The 22,915-nt window shown below is 50.3% G+C and overlaps 2 protein-coding genes across 3 annotated transcripts in view; both read left to right on the plus strand.

Annotated features, from left to right (window-relative positions):
• Positions 1 to 22,915, plus strand: part of LOC142566308 (uncharacterized) — a 951,081-nt gene that overhangs the window by 374,820 nt on the left and 553,346 nt on the right. The gene's annotated exons all lie outside the window — the stretch shown is intronic.
• Positions 15,522 to 16,379, plus strand: LOC142566176 (uncharacterized). The gene has a single exon (XM_075677034.1). It carries the CDS (start codon positions 15,522 to 15,524, stop codon positions 16,377 to 16,379), a length of 858 nt encoding a protein of 285 aa, XP_075533149.1.

Below are 22,915 nucleotides of genomic sequence, written 5' to 3' on the forward strand. Positions count from 1 at the left end.
TCAAGCCGCCACCGATCTGGCTCTCTGATTGCCACCGCACAGGGCGAACGGCAGCGGCAATTTCGGCTCGGGCGGTGCACATATACAGATCCGCCGCCACCGATCTGGCTCTCTGATTGCCACCGCACAGGGGTTGCATTGGAGGAGGAGCGAAGAAAGGAATTAAGTTCGAGCCGGCGCTTTGACAACCGGAGACTCGCAGGAAGAGGGGGGAGGGGGGCGGCGTGTACACCCAGCGGCAAACGATGGGGGCAGAAGCGCGCGCAGCAAGCGGACAACACGATAAAGGGAGGAGGGAAGAGATAGCAGCGACTGACTGATGCCGCTGACGCCGATAGTGAGTCAACCCCAGCTGCGGAGTTGGTTTCAGGGACAACGAATAACCGGCGCGTCGGCAACTGAAGAGCACCCTATCCGCCACACAAGAACAGGGGGGGGGGACCCTTTCCTCCTCTTTCTGTATGGCGGCGACGGTGTTCTATGCAGTCACGTTATCTTGACTCTCTAGCGGCGTCAGCGGCATCCAGCGGTATCAGTCGGTCGCTGCTAGCGCTGGGGGGATGAAAGGGGGGCGGAGCTGGTTACGAGGCCGACGACGACGCGAAACCCAGGAACGGACGCCAAAGAGCTGCGCTCTAAAAAAGGTCATTGTTGCGGCCCAGCGAATTTCTGCATGGTAAAAGTTCGATTTCGTTACCTGTTCTTTTGCGGAAAGTAATGGGTCACGGGACGCTTCAGTTTCCGGATACTCTTCTTATATTATTGCGATAGCAATTATATGGACACTCCAGGAGCATTGCTGCCGTCGCCGTCGTTCCCATGTTCCGCATAAAGTCCTTGGACGATAACATCGTGACCGCCGCATCGACATATCTCTTACACGATAACATCGACAGCGCACCACATGCGGCATGTGCGAGTGAAAGCTAGGGGTGGTGGGAGGGGGGGAGGGGTGGAGGAGCCGACGACGGTGGCTCAGTCTTGTGTGCGCAAGGGAGAAAAGCGGAGAGGAAGCGCGGAGTCTTCTGTCGCACGCGATACATAGGGGGGAGTGGAGGGAGGAAGGGGCGGTCCTTAAGATTCTGTGGTCTGTGATTCTGTGATTGCCCACCAGGTTTATTTGTCTTGTTTGATGCATTATATACAGTGACTTTTTCTTAGATATGTAGATTGATTGGGGATTTATACTTATATTTAAATATCTTGTTGCGAGGTTTTGTGTATATGTGCAAGGAACTTTGTTTCCAGTGATCAAGCCATATGTTCGCATTTGTATATTCCACTGTATTTTCGCATTTCTAATGTACGAGTGCGATTCAAATGAAAGTGAGCCTACCCACCTCGCGCAATAAGAGTTCGGTTCATTATCTGCAAAGCATGCGCGCAGCACACAGGCATCTCTCATTTGCAAAAGTGACATGAAGGTGTGAGGATCATCATCATCATCCTATTCATGTCCACTGCAGGACGAAGACTTCTTCCTGAAATCTCCAATTACCCCTGTCCTGCGCCAACTGGTGCCAAATAGCGCCCGCAAATTTCCTAATTTCGTCACTCGATCTAGTCTTCTGCCGTCTTCTACTGTGCTTCCCTTCTCTTGGTACCCATCCTGTTACGCTAATGGTCCAACGGTTATCTAGTCTGCGCATTACATGACCTGCCAAGCGCCATTTTTTTCTCTTAGTGTCTATTAGAATATCGTCTATGCCCGTTTGCTCTCTGATCCAAACTGCTCTCTTTCTGTCTCTTAAAGTTATGCCTACCAGTCTTCGTCCCATCGCTCTTTGCGCGGTCCTTAACTTGTTCTCAAGCTTCTTTGTCAGCCGTCAAGTCTCGGTGCCGTATGTCAGCACCGGTAAAATGCACTGATTGTATACTTTCCTTTTCAATGATAACGGTAAGCTCCCATTCGGGAGCTCACGACGTCTGCCGTACGCGATCCAACCCATTTTTATTCTTCTGTGAATTTCCTTCTCATGGTCCGGGTTCCCTGTGATTAGTTGACCTAGGTAACCGTACTCCTCCACGGACTCTAGAGGCTGACTTGCGATCTTGAACTCTTGTTCCATTGCCAGGTTATTTATATTAATCTTCAGTCTTACTCTTACACTCTCCCTGTTAAGGTCCTGAATTATTTGTTATAACTCGTCTGCATTGTTGCTGAATAGAACCATGTCATCGGCAAACCGAAGGTTGTTGAGGTACTAACCGTCGATCTTTACTCCTAAGCCTTCCCACTTTAATAGCTTGAATATTTCTTCTAAGCACGCAGTGAATAGCATTGGAGGGATTGTGTCTCCTTGTCTGACCCCTTTCTTTATAGGTATCTTTCTACTTTTCTTGTGTAGAGTTAAGGTGGCTGTGGAATCTCTGTAGATATTATCTAGGGTATTTACGTAAGCGGTCTGTACTCCTTGTTACGCAATGCCTCTGTGACTGCAGGTACCTCTACTTAATCAAATGCTTTTTCGTAATCTATGAAAGCCATATAGAGAGGTCTATTGTAGTCTGCGGATTTCTCGATAACCTGGTATGACATGGATGTGATCCATTGTGATCCACCTTTCCTGAAGCCAGCCTGCTCCCTTGGTTGACTAAATTCCAGTGTTGTCCTTATTCTGTTGGAGATTATTTTGGTAAATATTTTATATAATACTGGGAGTAACTAATAGGCCTATAATTTTTTAGTTCTTTAACGTCGCCCTTTTTGTGGATTAGTATAATGTTTGCATCCTTCTAGTTTTCTGGGACCCTTGCAGTCGATAGACAGACACTTCGTATAGAGAGTCGCCAGTTTTTCAAGCATTATGTCTCCTCCGTCATTGATTATATCGACTGTTATTCCATCTTCTCCTGCCGCTTTTCCCCGTTTCATACCTTGCAAGGCCTTTCTGACCTCATATCTAGTTGTAGGAGGAGTTTCTGTATACTGTTAATTATTGTTTTGAATAGAGCGCTTCTGAGTCATCTGGGTACTGTAAAGGTCAGTATAGAATTCTTCCGCTGCATTTACTATATCTTCGAGATTGCTGATGATGTTACCCTGCTTATCCTTTAGTGCATACATCTTGGTTTGTGCTATGCCAAATTTCCTTCTCACTGATTTTTTACGGCTTCTTCAGTCTTTCTCGCGTTATAGTTTCGAATATCACTTATTTTCGCCTTGTTAATCACTTTTGACAGTTCCGCGAATTCTATCTTATCTCTTAAGTTGGCCACTTTCATTCTTTGTCGTTCCTTTATTAGTTCCTTTGTTACTTGGGAGAGCTTGCCTACTGGTTGCCTTGGTGCCTTGCCTCCCACTTCAATTGCTGCCTCTGAAGCCAGCCTCGTTACGGCTTCATTCATTACCTCTATGTCATCATCATCATCTCTCTGTTCTAAGGCTGCATATTTGTTTGCAAGTACCAGCCTAAATTTGTCTGCTTTTACACTTACTGCCTCTAAGTTGGCCTGTTCTTTCTTGACCAATTTTACTCTTTCTCGGTTTGAATTGAGGTGCATCCTGGTCCTCACTAACCTGTGATCGCTACATTTTACCCCACCTATTATTTGAACATCCTGCACTACGCGGGGATCGGCAGAAAGTACGAAAGCAATTTCATTTCTTGTTTCAGCATTAGGGCTTTTCCAGGTCCATTTTCTGTTGCTACGTTTCCTGAAAAAAGTGTTCATTATTCTCAGCTTATTCCTTTCTGCGAATTCTATTAGAATCTCACCTCTAGCGTTTCTAGAGTCGACACTGTAGTTGCCAATTGCCCGTTCACCCGCCTGCTTTTTCTCCACTTTTGCATTGAAGTCTCCCTTTACTACTGTATACCGCGTCTGCACTTTTCTCATCGCTAATTCAACATCATAAAACTGATCTACTTCCTCATCGTCGTGACTGGATGTTGGAACGTAGGTTTGTACTAGCTTTAATCTATACCTTTTATTGAGTTCGATTACGACTACTGCTACCCTCTCGTTGATGCTGTAGAATTCGTCAATGTTACCCGCTATGTATTTATGGATTAGGAATCCCGCCCCGTATTGCTTTTTATCCGGGAGAGCTCTATAGCAGAGGACATGGCCGTTATTCAGCAATGTGTAAGTCTCATCAGGTCTTCTTATCTAACCAATGTCTGACAGTTCTTGGAAGAGTCCTGCTCAGCTTGCCTCTCTCGAGAGGGTGTTAAACGTTGCAAGGGTCAGTTTGCATTGGCGGCCTGTCCGGAGTATGGTGCGTGGTCTATGGTGCGGCCTGTCCGGAGTATGGTGCGTGGTCCTCTCGTTAAGCGCGGTGATTATCCTGTATTCCTTCATCTTTTAAAATTTTCAATAATTAAAAGGATTTCTCTCGGAAATCATACTTAGTTCAAGGGAATTTTACATGTCTCAATAATTTCTCTTGTCGTATTCGAGTGCTGATCGCCATGTTATCTGTTGTCAACGTAACTTTTTTTCTGAAGTCTCTAAATTTACTAAGGCAGTTTGTCGCGTGCACACCATCGCCACGCACGTTTATATCTCCTTCCATTTCTCTCCCGTGCGTGCGCTTTAGAACCACTGCGTTGCAATTATGTTTGAGTAATTTTCTTTTTCATTTTCATTGTTTTCCTCCATTGAATTCATTCTCTGAACTACTAATCGCAGAAACAAGTGAACAGCGCTCGCATTCGATCCCATAACGAATATATATATATATATATATATATATATATATATATATATATATATATATATATATATATATATGGGCTCCGGCCGGCGGCACTTCATCTACGCAACCGTCTTCGCCTGCAGCCTCGACCTACGTCGCCGTCGCCCCCGCTCGTGGTCCTGGTGTTTTCAACGGAGTGGGCAGTCCTGATGTTGACGATACGCTCAGCTTATACGAACGTGTCAGCACCAGTCACAGGTGGGATCCGACTATTATGCCTGCGAACGTTCTTTTCTACCTCGACGGAGCTCCACTTGCATGGTTCCAGACTCACGAAGAGGAGATCTCGAGCTGGGATCTCTTCAAAGAGAAGCTCCGCGACCTCTTTGGCAATCCCTTCGGTCGCCAAGTCAATGCCAAGAAAGCCCTTGCCACCCGTGTACAGACGTCGACCGAGTCCTACGTGTCGCACGTTCTCGACGTCCTGGCCCTTCGTGCCAAGGCTGACCCGACCATGTCTGAGGACGATAAGGTTAATCACGTCCTCAAAGGCATTGCTGACGACGCCTTCAATTTACTGGTGTTTACGAACGTCACGAGCATCGATGCGATCCTCAAGGAGTGCCGCCGTCTCGAGCATGCTGAAAGCCGCCGGGTATCCCAGCACATCACGCGACTTCCCAACACAGCTGCTACGTCATCCTGTGACGACCTCTTCCACCAGCCGTCACGATGTGACAACTTGACCCGCATCATTCGTCGTGAGGTCGAAGCGGCACAATCGGCGGCCCCTTCATTCACGTCACCTGATCATTCTCCGGTGATAATCTCCTTGATCCAGGCCGTCGTCCGTCAAGAGTTGTCCAACGTCGGCCTGCAATCCATTCGTTCCATACGCTCTGAACCTCTTTCTCAACGCACGTCCCCACCGCGTTCTTCTTACTCCTCTTACGGACAGCGCAACCCCTCCGAATGGCCAACCGTGGACAACAAGCCGATCTGTTTTAACTGCCGACGCCTTAGACATGTCGCTCACCACTGCCGCAGCCGCTGGGCTTCTCCGATGCGCTATCCTCCTGATTACCACCCTCGCCCCTCTAGCGCGTCCTTTTCCTTCGCCCCTTCTACGCCCGCTCCATCATCTGAGCCTGCGACACCTTTGACACGACCCCGCTACTCCCGCTCACCTTCTCCCTCCCGTCGTCAATCTCGTTCGCCCCTATTACGCCGTGCTCCTTCTCCGACCTACTCGCCGCACCCCCTACCGGCAAACTAGACAGTGCAGCTTCTTGAGGTGAAGCTTCAAAGACGACATTGGCTCAAAATCCTCGCTTCACCTTGCCCACGAACAAGAATCTTTTGGGCGTTCTCGTCGACAATGTTCCTGTGTGCGCGTTGATTGACACCGGGGCGCATGCGTCCATTATGAGTGCTGCTCTTCGCCGTCGGCTCAAGAAAGTTCTGACGCGCACCCCGAACCGATTTGTACAAGTCGCCGACGGAGCGACTCTCGCTATTGTTGGCATGTGCTCTGCCCGACTCACCATTGCTGAGAGACACACCGTCGTTCTCTACACCGTCATCGAGCATTGCCCTCATAAACTCGTTATCGGTCTGGATTTCCTTGTCAATCATTCGGCCCTCATTGACTGTTCGGCCGGCTCACTTCGCCTTCACTTGCCGACCCTGTGGACCCGCCTCCAAGCCGTTTGAGCTGCATGGATTTTATTCGCCTAACGCCTCAATCTGTGACGCACGTTGACTTGTTGTCCTAACCAGCTGTACCTGACGGCAATTACGGGGTCGCACCAATTCCGGCAGTTATAATTACACATGGTGTTACCGTGCCGCACACTGTGCTGACAATTACTGGCAACCGCATCTGCCTTCCCCTTGTCAATTTCGCGCTAACCGCGCAAGTTCTGCCTCAGGGGGTTTCATTAGCTATAATCAGCGCTTTGAAGGATGATGAGATCGAGCCCTTCACAGTGGAAGATCGTCACAGCTGACCCCATACCGTGACGTCATCGCACGGTACTGACGTCGACATTGTGAAGATGGTTTCCTCTGACCTTGCACCTGTTCCAGCTGAACCCCTTTGCCGCGTTCTTGATGGCTATCGCGACATTTTTGACTTTGACAATCGACCCTGAGGTCGAACGTCCGTCGGGGCCCATCGCATAAACACTGGCGATGCGAACCCTATTCACCGACGTCCATATCGTGTTTCTGCGTCCGAACGAGCTGTTATCCAACAGGAAGTCAAAAAGATGCTTGCAAAGGACATTATCGAGCCTTCCTGCAGTCCCTGGGCTTCTCCCGTCGTACTTGTCAAAAAGAAGGATGGAACGTGGCGTTTTTGTGTAGATTATCGCCACCTGAACAAACTCACAAAGAAGGACGTCTACCCTTTGCCACGTATTGATGACGCTCTAGACTGCTTGTACGGTGCCACCTGTTTTTCTTCTATCGACTTACGGTCCGGCTACTGGCAGATATCCGTCGACGACATGGACCGAGAGAAGACTGCATTTATTACCCCTGACGGCCTTCATCAGTTCAAGGTGATGCCTTTCGGTCTCTGTAACGCGCCCGCCACCTTCGAACGAATGATGGACTCTTTGCTTCAGGGGTTCAAGTGGTCCACCTGTTCGCGCTATCTGGATGACGTCATTGTTTATTCGCCAACATTTGACACGCATCTAGACCGTCTTTCAGCAATTCTTGACGTGTTCCGCCGCGCCGGTCTCCAGTTGAATTCGTCAGAATGTCACTTCGCTCGCCGTCAAATCACCGTCGTGGACGCCAGAGGTGTGCGACCTGATCCGGACAAAATTCGCGCCGTTACGAACTTTCCTGTTCCGAAGTCTACCAAGGACGTTCGTAGTTTCGTAGGGCTGTGCTCTTATTTCAGACGCTTTGTGAAGGCTTTTGCGACAATCGCACGTCCTCTTACCGACCTCTTGAAGAAAGACGCCTCATTTTCTTGGGGACCTGACCATGCCGCATCTTTTCCACAGCTCACTGCTCCCCTTACCACGCCTCCAATTCTGGCCCACTTTGACCCGTCTTCCTCAACGGAAGTTCGAACTGATGCCAGTGGTCACGACATAGGAGCAGTGTTAGCACAACGCCAGCGTGGACATGATGGCGTTATAGCCTATGCCAGCCGACTTCTATCACCAGCTGAGCGCAATTATTCAATCACGGAGCGCGAGTGCCTCGCTCTTCTGTGGGCGGTTGCGAAGTTTCGTCCTTACTTGTACGGACGCCCCTTCTGTGTCATCACTGATCACCACGCGCTCTGCTGGCTATCCTCGCTCAAGGACCCCACGGGACGACTTGCTCGCTAGGCGTTACGCCTGCAAGAATATACCTTCTCCGTGGTATATAAGGCGGGACGCTTGCACCAGGATGGCGATTGTTTGTGCCACTACCCTGTCGACGAACCGACTGATGCGGACGCCATCGCTTGCGTTTTCTCTGTGTCCCAGTTGCTTGAAATCGGCAACGAGCAACGCCGCGATCCTTCATTACGAGCCCTCATCGACCATCTGGAGTCAACGCCTGGCAACGCCTCTCTCCGGATGTTTCTCCTTAAGGAGGGGACATTATACCTCCGCAATCTCGATCCACACGGCCTTTACCATCTGCTTGTAATTCCATCACACCTGCGTTCGACTGTCCTCCAACAACTTCACGACGCTCCCTTGGCTGGACACTTGGTTGGTCTCGAGCACATACGACCGTGTACGCCGTCGGTTCTCTTGGCCGGGTCTCGCCCGCTCTGTGCGGTGCTACGTTGCCGCTTGTGAGCCCTTTCAGCGCCGGAAGAAGCCCTCCACACCTCCAGCTGGATGGCTCCAGCCAATCGACATCCCACCGGAACCCTTTTTCCGTGTTGGTCTAGACCTTCTGGGACCATTTCCTTTCTCGGGCTCCGGGAATAAATGGGTCGCCGTCGCTACTGATTATGCTACGCGGTACGCAATCACCAGAGCCCTTTCGACAAGTTGTGCTACTGACGTTGCTGAGTTTCTGCTCTATGACATCATTTTAGTGCACGGTGCTCCACGCCAATTACTCACTGACCGTGGCCGCAGCTTTCTGTCGGCAGTCGTCGAGGACATCCTCCGCTCCTGTTCGACAAAGCACAAGTTCAGCACGTCCTACCACCCACAGACCAACGGCCTCACGGAGCGCCTCAACCGGACCATCACCGACATGCTTTCAAAGTACCTTGCGACCGACCACCACGACTGGGATCTTCACTTACCATATGTCACGTTCGCGTATAATTCATCGCGTCACGACACCGCCGGCTATTCATCATTCTATCTCCTATATGGCCGAGAACCCGCGTTGCCCTTAGACACTTTGTTGCCCTCGGCCACACGTTCAACCACTGAATACGTCCGCGACGCGATCGCACACGCCGACCACGCGCGCCAGCTCGCCCGCACCCGTCTCGAGGCCTCACAGGAGCATCAGAGACTCCTCTATGATTGCCACCATCGCGACGTGCACTTTACTCCGGGTTCTCTGGTGCTTCTCTGGTCACCCATTTGACGTGTGGGCCTTTCCGAAAAGCTGCTGTCGCGCTACACTGGCCCATACCGTGTGGTGCGACAAGTGACCGATGTCACGTATGAAGTCATCCCCGCCGAACTGTCAGCGTCATCGTCGGCTGCAAGTGACATCGTTCACATGGCGAGGCTAAAGCCACACCAGACACCTTTCACCGCGGATGTGTACCCGGTGCTTCTACTACCGGGGGTGATGCTACGGAACAGCCGCTACAGTGACGCTGCACTGAGGAGGAAGAAGACGACGTGGGCCCCGCTTGATATAGCGTCGCCATTTTGGCCTTCCGTTTGCTTCCCTGTAAATAAATTGTATATAGTATTGGACTCCAGCTACAAGTAACACTATATATATATATATATATATATATATATATAAAATATCCGCTTCCACTTTTGCCAATCCGCTTCCGTTCTTTTGCGTTTGCGTATGACATTCACCAGCGCACTTCTCGAAAATAGTCATGTTAGGATTATCCTAATTAGACAAAGGTATTTCGCTCTCGCGGGCAGAATTCCTTAGGATAATTACTTGTTCGAGTTTCCCACGCTAAGGCGCTAAGCGCGCTGCCCTCGTCTTGAACCTGCTTATGCTTTTCCTATAGTCTATAGAACCCCGACCCACCGTGGTTACTTAGTGGCTATGGTGTTGGGCTGCTGAGCATGGAGGTCGCAGGATCGAATCCCGGCCACGGCTGCCGCATTTCGATGGAGGCGAAAACACCCGTGTACTTAGATTTAGGTGCACGTTAAAGAACGCCAGGTGGTTAAAATTTCCGGAGTCCGCCATTACAGCGTGCCTCATAATCAGAAAGTGGTTTTGGCACGTAAAACCCCATAAATTATTTTTTAGAGCCGCTCAGAGAGTGCCCTCTCATAGACATTCGGCCATTTTTTCAAGAAAGTATGCCTTCCAACCACTGACAAGATCAGGCTCTTTCCACGTAAGTATGAGGCTCTGGACAGGAGCTATGCCGCTTCAAAGTAAACTGGCGCATGGCGGACCAACCGACTGAGCCATTTTTCCGGCCAACATCCTGGGGTCGCAAAATCAAATCCCCAATTTTCTTGGTTTTACCTTCCTTTTTTTAATCTCTTTTCTTCTAGTTTATCATTGTAACAGGCAATTACATATCTTCTCCCCGACCGTCCGCACGGGGACCCTCGTAGAATGGCCACTAACGTGCAGGTTATAAACTACCCAGTTTCTCGAGTTCCATGTGCCATGTGTGCGGTTTAACCGAGCTCAGATTGGTCGGCCTTGACTGATCGAAGAAGGCACCACTGTAGTTTAAATGAGGCATACAACTCCCGTCTCCCTAGTGCTTAGGCTCGCTGCGTTGCCAGAAAAACTACGAGGTCAGTTAACTACCCCCACCCCCTCCCCCCCATTCAGTCCTTCTTATTAGCTCTAGTTTAATCACTGTCCAAAGCTGTAGAAAGCATGAAGACACCACTGAGAGCTGTCAAGGTCGCCTGCTTTGTGCAAATCTCAGCGCGGTCGTGCGACTGAACATTCTGAATAGCCACCCGAAAACGCGAGTATTCGGACGACAAGAGACAAGCAGACGCGACGAGCGGATCCTACGACACTCGGGGCCTCTTGGTAAGCGCTAAAAAACTGTTCCCTTTTTATTTTTACGCACAAGTGTTCAGCGCTGTTCAAATTGAGCAAAAATGTATCGTGTACCTAGGCGCGCTCAAGTCCGCGTGCATGCGTAAGATGCGGGAAACAAGAGGCTAGGGCAACCGAGAATTGACACTATGTCGTGCAACCTATGCCAATCAGCAAAAACCCGCAAAAGGCGGACAAATTAGCGGATCTATTACGCATGTAGGGCCCTCTGGGCCGTACCTGTCGGCGACAAGGTAGCCTAGCCGCCTGCGGCATTATCTTACTGAGCTATGCCTTATGCTCGGTTGCGGTAGTCGGAATTTCAAATCCGCTTCCTTTTTTTTGCATCTGCGTATGACATTCACCAGTGCACTACATCTGCAGGCTTGGAGTGGCGTCTGACACCGGCGAAGATGCCGAGAGCGAGTGGGGCTATACTAATCCAGGTACAACCAAATTAGGAAGGCCCACTACGCTTGAACAAATAACTCCCTCACCAGAACAGGAATTGGCCTCCCTGGTACAGTATTCGGCCACAACCTCCCTAATGAAATGATCTCCTCAATGAAATGGCTCTCAGTCCCCAGTGGCTGCGGATCACCTGACCAAGGCGGTGGTGAGACTTGCAATGCAGCAGAGGGTGCTAAGAATATCTGGGTCCGGACAGTTGTGCGGATAAGTGTTCTTTAATATTCTCATACACTGAGCTGGATACGGTTGCGTGACATAGTGGATGCTCCAAAAGTTGCACAGCGTGGTATCGTGATTTTTTTGACAGCTGAAGGTTTTTCCCAATAAGTAATTAGTCGCCGTATGCATATTATTGGCCACTGTGACGCGTTGGAGCAAACGGTTCAAAGAAATACGTGAAAGTTGCAAAGACAGTCGAAGACCGGGCCAAAGCCACCATGCAATCACCCCCACAGAATTTCAAAGGTTGATGATAATTGTACGAGAACGGAGGATACGCATCGATGAACCGGGAGAGCGTGTGAACATCCGTCGCGGTTTGGTTCATACCATAATTCATGAACATCTCAGTTATCGGCTCTCGTGTACGCAATAGATGAGAAAAATTCTCAACCACCGCCAGAAGACGGAGAGGTTCGGCGCTGCCTTGACTCATCTGATCCGGTATCACAATGAGGATGACGACTTCTTCTCTGCAGTTGTCACCGTGGACGAATCATGGTGACACTATTACGTGTCTGAAACACGACGGCAATGGTTACCGTGGAAACATTCGAATTCACTCCCCCCAAAGAAAGCAATGGCCATCATATCCACCGGAGAGGTGTTGTTGATTTTTCTTTTTTCGATCGTCAGGGGCCATTACTGATCGAAATAGCTAAACGTGGAGAGACTATCAATCGTTTCCGATATTGTGAAACGCCGGATCGGCTGCGTGTCGCAATCAAGAACAAACGACGTAGAAAATTGACGAATGGGGCTTCTTGCTCAACGACGATGCTCGTCCTCACGTCGTTGGCGAGGTTAACACAAAAGTGGCAAAGTTCAAGTGGGAAACGCTGCAACATCCGCCATACAGCTCAGACCTGTCGCCTTGCGACTGCCACATTTTGGGGCAAATGAAAAACGAGCTCAAGGAAACCAGAGTCATGTTGTACGATGATGTGAAATAGTCAGTTACAGACTTTCTGAAGCAGCAACCCAAGGGTCTTTATGAGACAGGAATCACGCGACTCGTTAGTCAGCGGGCAACTGTATAAATGCTCATGGAGACTACTTTTACATAAAGTACCCCGTTTGTCATATATTTGCATTGGCTCACTACCATTTGTCTCGCCCTCATATATTTTGCAGAACTCGTGCTTTCAATATGTGCTCTCTGTTGCGACTATAATTTTGGTGCAATTGCAAATGGGGGGGGGGGAAGGGGGGACCGGTGACAGCTGCTCCTGTGCAGTACATTGGAACAAAGGACAGCGTCATTTAGATTTTTTCTTGGCCGTTGCATATGTACAAAAATGTAAGCAAGATTCCTGAATGACAAGGTTTCATTAAAATATTTCTCAACTTGTTCATTTCACGGCCTGTGCTTTTTTCATATCAGCGGCATGCATTGCGTTGCTGGTTTCGAACTGATATATTTCTAATGTTCGTGTGATATTTTCTTTACTTATTAAATAGAGAAAAACATGGAGGCATTGATATAGGTTATATCGGGCATAATTTTTGGGGCATACGAGTGTATTCTTTTATGAAAAGATACCTATTTGATTTGTCTTGACAGTGCGTAGCGTTCACAAATTCGTTTGCAGCATCTTTGGCAATATCAATGCACTTAATAATGTTTTTGATCACTGGACAAATTTTATGAGGAGGAGGCCGAGCTGCAACGTGAGCACCCCCCCCCCCCCCCCCTGAACGAAATTTGTGGCTAGGCCACTGCCTGGGACGTTATGCTTTCCTTTTTAGTTTGTGTGGTTTGTTTTTATAGTAGTTTTGGTTTGTGTCTATCTGGATATCCTTTTTTGTACTTGATTGATGAATTGATTTGAAGTGCGTATAATACTCCTCCCCTATGTAATGCACTCGGGCCTCTCGGGTACAGACATAAAAAAATGCTCTTGGGTTTATCAAGCACACCAGCACTTGCGTGACACTGGGTGCCGATACAGCACTTCCGGAAGGGAGCTGCTCGCCGCCTACTTTGCAGTGAAACACTTCAGGTACTTCCTCGAACGTCGAGAATTTGTCATCCTTACCGACCACAATCCTCTAGTTTCTGTCATACGTTCCTTGACCACCAACCACTCTCCTCGAGAGCTCCGTCGTCTTGCTTTGCACGCCGGATTCACGAATGACATGACGAATGAATGACGAATGACGGTCAAAGGCAGCCTTAACAGTGCAGCTGACGCTCTGAGCCGCATCGGCATGAACGCCGCGAGAGGTCTCGCTGACCTCTCCGTGGCTTCGCTCGCGGCGACACAAGTATCCAACAGTGAACTTAAACACCTACGGTTTTCTACAATACTTGAGTTTTGTTTTTCCTCAACATCATGACCTCTCCGCACGGAAATTAAAGAGAGGATGCAATAGGTGCATGATTGGACACTTGAAGCAGTTTTCTTGCCCAACCGTGGCGTCACGTTCTGGTGCTATGTTTCAGCTAGCTTTCCTCACATTTGAACCTTCTCTTTTTTGTCGCGCTGTTTTTGAATCGATGAACTCGTTCAGCCACCCAGGGGAACGCGACACGGAAGGCCTTATCACCGAGCATTACGTCTGGCCCTGCCAAGCGTCGACGAGCGTGAATGGATTCGTGTTTGCACAGCCTGCCAGTGTTTCAAGGTGAAACGACAAACGAAGCCCCCATGGGCATAATGTCATCTCCTCGATGCATGCTTCAACATCATTCATCTGGACATCGTTGGCCCTGGGCCACCCTGGGGTGGTTATACGTACTTGTTTATGTACATTAGTCGGTACACCCGGTGTCCCGAAGCGGCTCCCATGCCTAACACCAGGACAGACAGAGTCGCCCATACTTTCCTGTCTACCTGGATCAACCGTTTTGGCGTGCCATTGGAGGTGACCGGGCCAGACAGCCTGCAGTTTTTGCATTCCCCGCATCTCTCCTGGACTGTGCGCGCACTCGCGCAACTGCTTGTCACCGGGCATCGTTGAGAGGCGGCAGTTGAAAGCAGCGCTTGCTGCTTGCGCTGACCATTGGCTTTCACGCCATCCAATCGTGCTGCTTGGCCTTCGCCCGACCAGAACTATCCGCTTCAGCAGCCGAGGTGGTTTAGGGCGGCTCCCTACGCTTGCCGGGGAATCTCGTCGCCGCTACTCCCACGCCACTTGTTCCTGATCCAACTTCTTTCCTCCAGCATCTGTGGACTTTAGTGCGAACGTTGCGTATTTCGCCAACGTCTGCTCGCAGGAGTCCACGTCCGTATTGACGCGCCTCCTTGTCCGCTTCAACCTCGCTTGACAGCCCCTTCCCACTCGTAAAGCGTTCAGAACACGTTCTTCTTGTGGCGTGGTCCTGACCAACCACTTGAGCTGCTGCGAAAAAAGGCTGGAAGACCGAGGAAGTGGAATGAACGGCGGGTGGATCCGCAGTTGGGTCTCGCAACTGCTGAATTAAAGTCGCGAAGTGTTTAACTGTGCTTAGTAGCACACAAGCTATTGCCCATGTAACCATTGCTGCCCCAACTCAGGCAAACGTCACTGTCAACAGATACCCTCTCGTCCATATAATCATAGCTGCCATAATTCAGGTGTAGCGGCGCGGCGATGGAGCTGCGCACCACCCCCGCAGCCATAAACAACTCCGCGGGGCGTCCCGCGGAGTAAGCGGACCTTCGCGAGTGTTGGACACCAGGCGCACGGACACATGATCCGACTCACTGTGCCGAACGTCGTGCGCGAGCTCCCTTTTCTTATTACTTTGTTTGCTGCTTTCCTTTCGCACTAGGCCCGCGCACCGCACTTCTCTATGCTCCTTTTCCCTCTTTTCTCCTCTCTCTCTCTCTCTCTCTAAAGCCCTCGCCACATTCGGCGCGCTGCGCCCGCCCGCTCAATTCTCTCTTTGGACAGAATAAACTAGACCTTGTTACCGAAAAGACGTGTGTCCGTCTCGTTTACCACGGCTCTACAAAGTGGTGACCCGTAGTTTTCTTCGCGGCGCTGCCGAAGTTATTGTGGAGCCATGCACAGCAACGAGATGCAACCAGACACTGAACTTACGGGCACGACCCAGCAACAAGACGTCTCTGCTGTTTCCATCCGACTCCCACCATACTGGGACCGCAACCCTGCAGTTTGGTTTCTTCAAGCGGAATCGCAATTTATTCTCTCTGGCGTTCGCACGGAACAACGCAAGTACCACCTAGTTGTTTGGGCACTGTCGCCTACTGCTGCAGAAGAAGTTGCCGACCTGCTTTCTGGACCTGCTTCCGCCACTCCATACAGCGATCTTAAGGCTGCACTTCTCGAGCGCACAACAACATCGCAGCGAGCCCGCATGCAGCAGTTGCTCTCCGCAGAGGACTTGGGAGACCGTCGGCCAAGCCACCTCCTTCGCCGTATGCGACAGCTCATGAGCGGCAACACAACAGTAAACGATGACCGCCTCCTTCGGGAACTGTTCATGCAGCGCCTTCCAGTAAACGTTCAGATGATACTCGCTACAGCCACGTTAATGGACCTCAACAGCCTGGCCAGCCTGGCGGACAAAGTCATAGAGGTGGTGACGCCAGCGGTGTGCAACGTAACGCCATCAAGCATCACTGCGAGTTCAGTGCCGCAAACATCATCCTCCGCCGCTTCTCCCATCGATGTGCTGTGCAACCGCCTTGAACAAGTAGTTTGTGCTGCGGAGCGTCATCGCACTTCACCCCGTCACGGAACGTACCGCAGCTCGAGTAGATCACGGCGTCCAAGAGAAGAACGCTCCCGGTCTCAAACGCCATCACGGGTATGCTTTTATCACCGCCGCTTCGGGCAGGAGGCGCGCCACTGCCTCCGTCCTTGTGCATGGCAGGGAAATCAGCCGGGCGACCTTTAATGGCGACAACCGGTCAGGGCCAACGCAAAAGTCGCCTATTTCATGTCATGGACAGAACCACAGGCCAGCAATACCTGGTGGACAACGGGGCGGAGGTCAGCATTATTCCCGCGCAACGTTCCGACCTAACTACACCGCCGACCTGTTATCTTCAAGCTGTCAACGGTAGCAAGATATCTGTTTACAAGTCGCGGTCCCTCACCCTCAATCTTGGCCTGCGCCGCGTGTTCCGTTGGGTTTTCCTCGTCGCTGACGTTCGCCGTGCTCTTATTGGCGCTGATTTCCTGGACCACCATGGACTGCTGGTCGATGTGAAACGCCAATGCCTGCTGGACACTGCTACGTTGCACTCTGTTCATGGCGTCGTTTCCTGTGACTCGCGTATAGTTGCCCCAACAACAACAATTGCTGGTGATCTTTTTGCTTGCCTCCTTCAAAAGTTCCCCAACCTCACACGACCACCCGACTGGACAAAGCCCGTACAATATGATGTACATCATCGCATCTTTACAACTGGTCCACCTGTATTTGCTCGCCCACGACGAGTCGCCCCGGACAAACTCAAAATTGCCCGAGCAGAGTTTGAACACATGTTGGAACTTGGAATCATACGACCATCGTCCAGCAGTTGGGCGTCTCCGCTCCATCTGGTCCCCAAGAAATCAGCTGACTGGAGGCCGTGTGGGGACTACCGATCCCTGAATGCAAAAACCATTCCGGATCGGTACCCACTGCCTAAAATACAATATTTCACGTCGGCACTGGATGGCACTACAGTATTTTCCAAAATTGACCTGGTGCGAGCCTTTCACCAAATTCATGTCGCACAAGAAGACATTCCGAAAACAGCAATTACGACCCAATTTGGCCTCTTTGAAATTTTGAGAATGCCATTCGGTCTCCGAAATGCTGCACAGACATCACAGCGGTTCATCGACACAGTCACACGTGGTCTGCCGTTCGTTTTCGCCTACGTTGACGACTTGCTTGTGGCAAGCTCATCCCACGAAGAGCACCTCCAAACTCTCCATCAGCTTTTTGAGCGCCTATCAGCAAATGGTATCGTCGTGAACACTGCCAAGAGCGAGTTCGGAGTACCATCACTTGATTTTCTCGGCCATTGCTTGGATAACAACGGCATCCGCCCTCTTCCTCACAAAGTTCAAGCCATCATGGGGTTCCCCAAGCCAGCTTCAATCACTAAGCTGCGTCAGTTTCTAGGCATGGTAAACTTTTACCACCGATTCATTAGAAAGTGTGCTAAGCTGCTGGAACCCCTCGAGCGTTTGCTCTGCGGCAAACAATCGTCAACTGCACTGCCCTGGGAGAGCACAACAGATGAAGCTTTCAATTCTATCAAGCACGCTTTGGCCGATGCCACACTGCGAGCTCATCCCAACCCCAACTATCCTTTGTCGCTCATGACGAATGCCTCCAGCTCTACGGTCGGAGCGGTACTGCAACAAGAAGTAAACGGTGGGTGGCAGCCCCTTGCCTTTTTCTCAAAACGCATGACCCCCGCACGAACACGCTAGAGTGTTTTCGGCCGTGAGTTGCTGGCCATATTTCTCGTCGTGAGGCATTTCCGACACCTACTTGAAGGCCGCTCGTTCACAACATTCACTGACCACAAGCCTCTCGCCTACTCAATCGGCCGCTCCGAATCATTATACACTCCACGTGAGGTGCGCCAGCTCGCCTTCATCTCAGAGTTTTCAACTGACATACGCCGCGTCAACGGCGTTGACAACTCACCAGCTGACGCTCTCAGTCGCGTGGTTGCTATCACACGCAGTCGCTCCAAGAGTTCTATCTCAACATCATTTCCTTTCAACCTCCGAGAATTGGCTACAGAACAAGCTAGTGATTCTGAGCTCCGTCACCTACGTGACGCGTCAACATCTCTTCAGCTTGAATCAGTTACCTTTGAAGATGTGCCAATTGTCTGCGACACCTCCACGGGCGCGCCGGAGAAAAAGCAGCCGAAAAAAAGTTGCCGAGAATGTGGCCAACTGCGACAAAATCTTTAATTGGTAGCCAAAAAATGAGCCATGGTGCGACAAACCAGTAATTCTGAATTATTGGCGCGAAAATTATGAAGAAAAAAAGTGAAAAAGACCTGCACTTTTCTGCTTCAGTGATGGCAAACAAAAACAACAGGCAAATGCTATTACATATTATTGTGTGATAATTTACCGTGATGACCAGCTGACGTTCGTTCATAATTTTCACCGGCCACTTTCGTGCTTTCTTCTAACCGAAGCGGTGTCACCAGCTCCAGTGCAATGAACTCGCTGCGCGCCGTCCGTGCAGCGCGATAGCCGTGCGAACTGTATGACGGCCCGCACTTCTGCTCCCGTGGTACGCAGCCGCGCAGGCATTAACACCTGTCATGGCTGCCATGGCCCGTGTTCGGTTACTGCTATAGTTTCTGGCGCCAAGAACCGACAGCACCGAGCGCTTCTGTCGTACGAAGGACGCAAAAACATTTCTTTTAAGATGGGTTAATTTCTGCTGCTCAGAGGGAGCTGCTTGGGCCTGTTGAATTATCTGTCCATCACATTCCCGGACTGCCCCAAACGTTGATTTGAGCCAACGAGCGTTGCATATGAAGAATCTCGGGCAATCCTGGGCAGCCCAGGACAAGTCGACTAGGCGCACTGACCATATGGCGTCTATGTTATATTTCCAGCTCCTGAATTCCTTCGGGGCTTGCAAGACACCTTCAAGATCTGGCGTTTGGGGCTGTTGCTTCGAGGGGACCGTCGGGGGGAGTGTGATTGGGACACTACCTATAATATTTACCGCCGCCTAAAGTAGCCAGAAAGTAGCCAAGTCGCCAAGCACAATCTTCGGTCACCAGGAGCCTCTTAAGGTGGCCAATTTGGCGAGAAATCCTCAAACCGGGTGGTTTTCAAGGCACGGCGCGCGGCCGTGCTTGTGAGCGGAGTCGAGGCGTGTTGCCTCCGTGTACCTGGCGCGGGAGATTTCATCAGTTCCCGGTCGCGAAATGCGCAGTTGCTGCCACAGCACGACGCTGCAGTAAGCGGCAAAAATAGACATGAATAGAGAAACTGTCGAATGGGACGCGTTCTACATCTTTCTAATTGGATTTTTTTTTGCCTAACTTCGTTGCTTCCGAAGTTGATGAATTAATCTTGATTTATTATGCAGTTAAGCAGAATACAAAAAATAGTTTGACTTAATTACTTACTCACTTACTTCATGCAAAAGTGAGTAACATGCGTTTGGTCGTCTTAGAGTGCATCGGCATATTAGAGGGAAGCTGAAGAGTCTGTCGAATTCAATAAGACGCTCATATATGGATGCGGGAACCTTATAAACCATGTAGGTAAAATTTGGGTTTTTTTTTCAGTTAGGAGCGACGTAATCGTCGGTTAAAATTGCGCTGTAGCTCCGCCCCCCGTCGAATGCCGCGCGCTGCTGCTGACGCTGACGATGCGAGCGGAGACCGGACACCGCGGTGTTGTGACGTCAACTCTAGTGTTTTGTTCCTTCGCAGCCTGCGCGACCGTACCTGACCGTGCTTGTTTCTGCGTGCGTGCCATCGTAATCTGCTTCGATCGACCCTGCATTCCTTTGTTGGTGCGTCTGCGTGTATGTAGAGTGGTAGTCAACGTGCGTTTGCATGTGCTGGAAAGCCGGCGCACGCCAGGACGCTACGCTCCCCCCTTCTCTCGCGCACAGCGAGAAACCGACCGTCTCACGTAGCCCACGGAATTCGCCGCCTTTACGACTTCGGTTACGAGTAGTGTGCGGATGGCGCACAGGTGAAGGTCACTACACGTACTGCATGAACCGGGAAGCTTTTCACGCGTTTAAACCGTCTTTGTGGATTGTCGACAGCTTTGGACAGCGCACAAATGCCGACGATCGCATCCCCGCTTACGTTCCACGAGGAGGCATGCAGGAACACAACACTACAGTTGTTTGACCGGAAACGAGCTCACTAGATCGGCGAAAGATCGGCGAGATCACTAGATCGCTTTGCAAAAGACATACTCACCAAAGAGCATTACCAACACGAGGCGATCCCAAGACTTCGCTTTCGTTCGCGTCGAAAGCACTGCTCGCACCAGCATCGTTTGCTTCTTCGAGAGGCCGGCTCTTCGCAATCGGCTCGTACATGTAGGGAGTAACGCCGAACTCCTCAGAAAAACGCAGTCTCTCAATTTTCCATTACCTCTTAATTTTCCATTACAGCACCAAACTACCTGGCACCGCGCTCCATGTGTAGGGGCAGCGGTCGGTCACTAGAGTTGACGTCACGAGACGTACGACCAATGACAGGCAGAAACTAGACGCGTGAGGTGGGCGTGTCCGCTGCTGCACTTTTCATCGAAATAAAATATATTTGCGCTTTCTTTCGCTCAATTTCGATACGATATTCGAATTCGGAGGGTTGAAAACCATTATGCACACATGTTCACTCATTTTTTCTGGAAAACCTTTCAGCTTCCCTTTAATAAACTGTTGCTAATGTTAGCTGGGACACCTTCTATATGGATGCTCCGAGCGCAGTTCAGCCGTCGGCGTGGGCATCGGCGTCGCCGTGAGGTTCGAGGCGTCGTCCTACGCTGCGAGTGAGAGCAGTGGCAGCTCATAAAATGCTACCCATCGTTCACAGAGGTTACAAAACGCGTAGCGGAGGCACATATTGGAATGCATTTCCTGGAACCGCAGTCCAAATATACTCATGCACAGAATTTTACCTCGGTGCTTCCAAGACACACGCCGGCGTTTCTTATGCCGGCCCATCCTTCACAGAATCCGGCTGTTTGCACCTGGAAACTAGCATTTTTTACGGCGAAGGCCTACGCACTCTTGTCGGCTGTACGGCTCATCAAGGAAACAAAACTAGAAAAGAAAGGAATAATATTTACAGTTTCGTTCAGCGTCATCAAAGCGTGAATCTTCCTACAAAAGAATAAAAATTCTGTCTTAAGTTCAGGCAATCCTCTGCGCTTTGTACGCAGCTCATCAACACATCATATTATGCTGGGTAACTGGCCACAGAAGCATCGAGGGTAATATGGTTGCCGACCGTATAACCACATCAGTAACCACCAAGCCAAGTAATTCTTCCATAGTTGTCACTGTCGTAGATTTAAAGCCCTTCCTACGCAAGAGACTGATGGGCTATTGTCAACGTACGTTGGAACACTGACCACTTAATAAACTTGACGTTATTAAACCAAACGTAGGAAACTGGCCACCAATGACAAAATTACGGCAAACTCAAGTTGTTTTTTGCCGACTCAGGATAGGCCATGTGTATGGCAGTCACGCGTACCGTGAGGATCCGTTAAGGATCCTCGGTTTATGCAATAAGTGTGGCAAGACCCTAACACTCCTTCATGTCTTGTTAGAGTGTCGGTAAGTAGAAACTCAAAGAAAACAGTACTTTGCCCTTGCATACAGTCAGTATATTCCCTTCCACCCGGCAATGTTTTTAGCCATTGATCCACTGTTTGATCAGTCAGTAAGTTTTAGCGTTTTTATGCTGTTTTGAGGCATGCATATTGTCCGCCCAAGGTATACGAAGCACATCCTCTCATTAGAGGATGCTGCTCCCATAACGTTTTTCTTGGGCACGAACATCCCAGCCCTTGTGTTCAAGGGCTCACTGGTGAGGTACCAGTGCTACTGCTACCCGCATGCTTAGTACATCATTCTTTGGTAATACAGCTACTATGATCATAGCATACACCTTGCGCCATTATTTTAATACGTGTACATTTTACGAACTTTACAGCGACTGAGGCCCTTTTACAGCCAAGTAACGTCTACCTATCGCAATTCACCTATCGATCTCATTCACAAACCATCAGTACTTGCGTGGCGCTCTTTGGCCGCGCCTGGCGCCGCTGAACGTCGTCGACGAGGAAAGGTCGTGTGCGCGGCCGTATCCTGAGAGCGTCGGCGGTTCGTGGCTGTGTCCTCGACTTTGCATCGGAGCCGTGAACAGCGCGATGGTCGCTTCGCTCGCTGCTGCTGCCGCCGCGTTTCCGGACGCCAGCGTTTTGACAGCGAGTTTCCGCGAGTCAGGTTCGTGTTTGCTCGCGTGACACCAGGCTTCTTAATTTAGTTGGTGTGCCTATATTTACCAGTTTATACGGCCGATAAAAATACTATCCTTACTCCTTATGGCTGTTTCCTAATTTGCTATCGCAATCGGTGCTTCGCCTTTCGGGCGAAACTGCGCTTTTCTTTTTTGCGCCCTTACTTTGCGCTCACTTGCTCGCCTTGTGGAGGAGGGGTCTCTGCTCGCTAAAGACTCACTCACACTAGGCCGACTCGACACCGATGTTGGTCTGCCGACTGTCGGCCACAGCGTCATTTCCTTTGTGGCGGCACCTCTGTCACCCAGTACCGTAGCCGACAATCTGCCGACGGTAGGCGGAGAACTCGACGTCGGAGCAGTGCGACAGAGGCGCCGACAGGAAAGGAAAACGCTGTCGCCGACAGTCGGCAAACCTAAATCGGCGTCGGGTCGGCCTAGTGTGAGTGAGCAT

Source organism: Dermacentor variabilis, unplaced genomic scaffold, assembly GCF_050947875.1.
Source record: "Dermacentor variabilis isolate Ectoservices unplaced genomic scaffold, ASM5094787v1 scaffold_12, whole genome shotgun sequence".
Taxonomy (NCBI): Eukaryota; Metazoa; Arthropoda; class Arachnida; order Ixodida; family Ixodidae; genus Dermacentor; species Dermacentor variabilis.

Bases quoted from the DNA above. Each gene is read 5' to 3' on its own strand.
- LOC142566176 (XM_075677034.1), top strand. From the start codon at position 15,522: ATGCACAGCAACGAGATGCAACCAGACACTGAACTTACGGGCACGACC.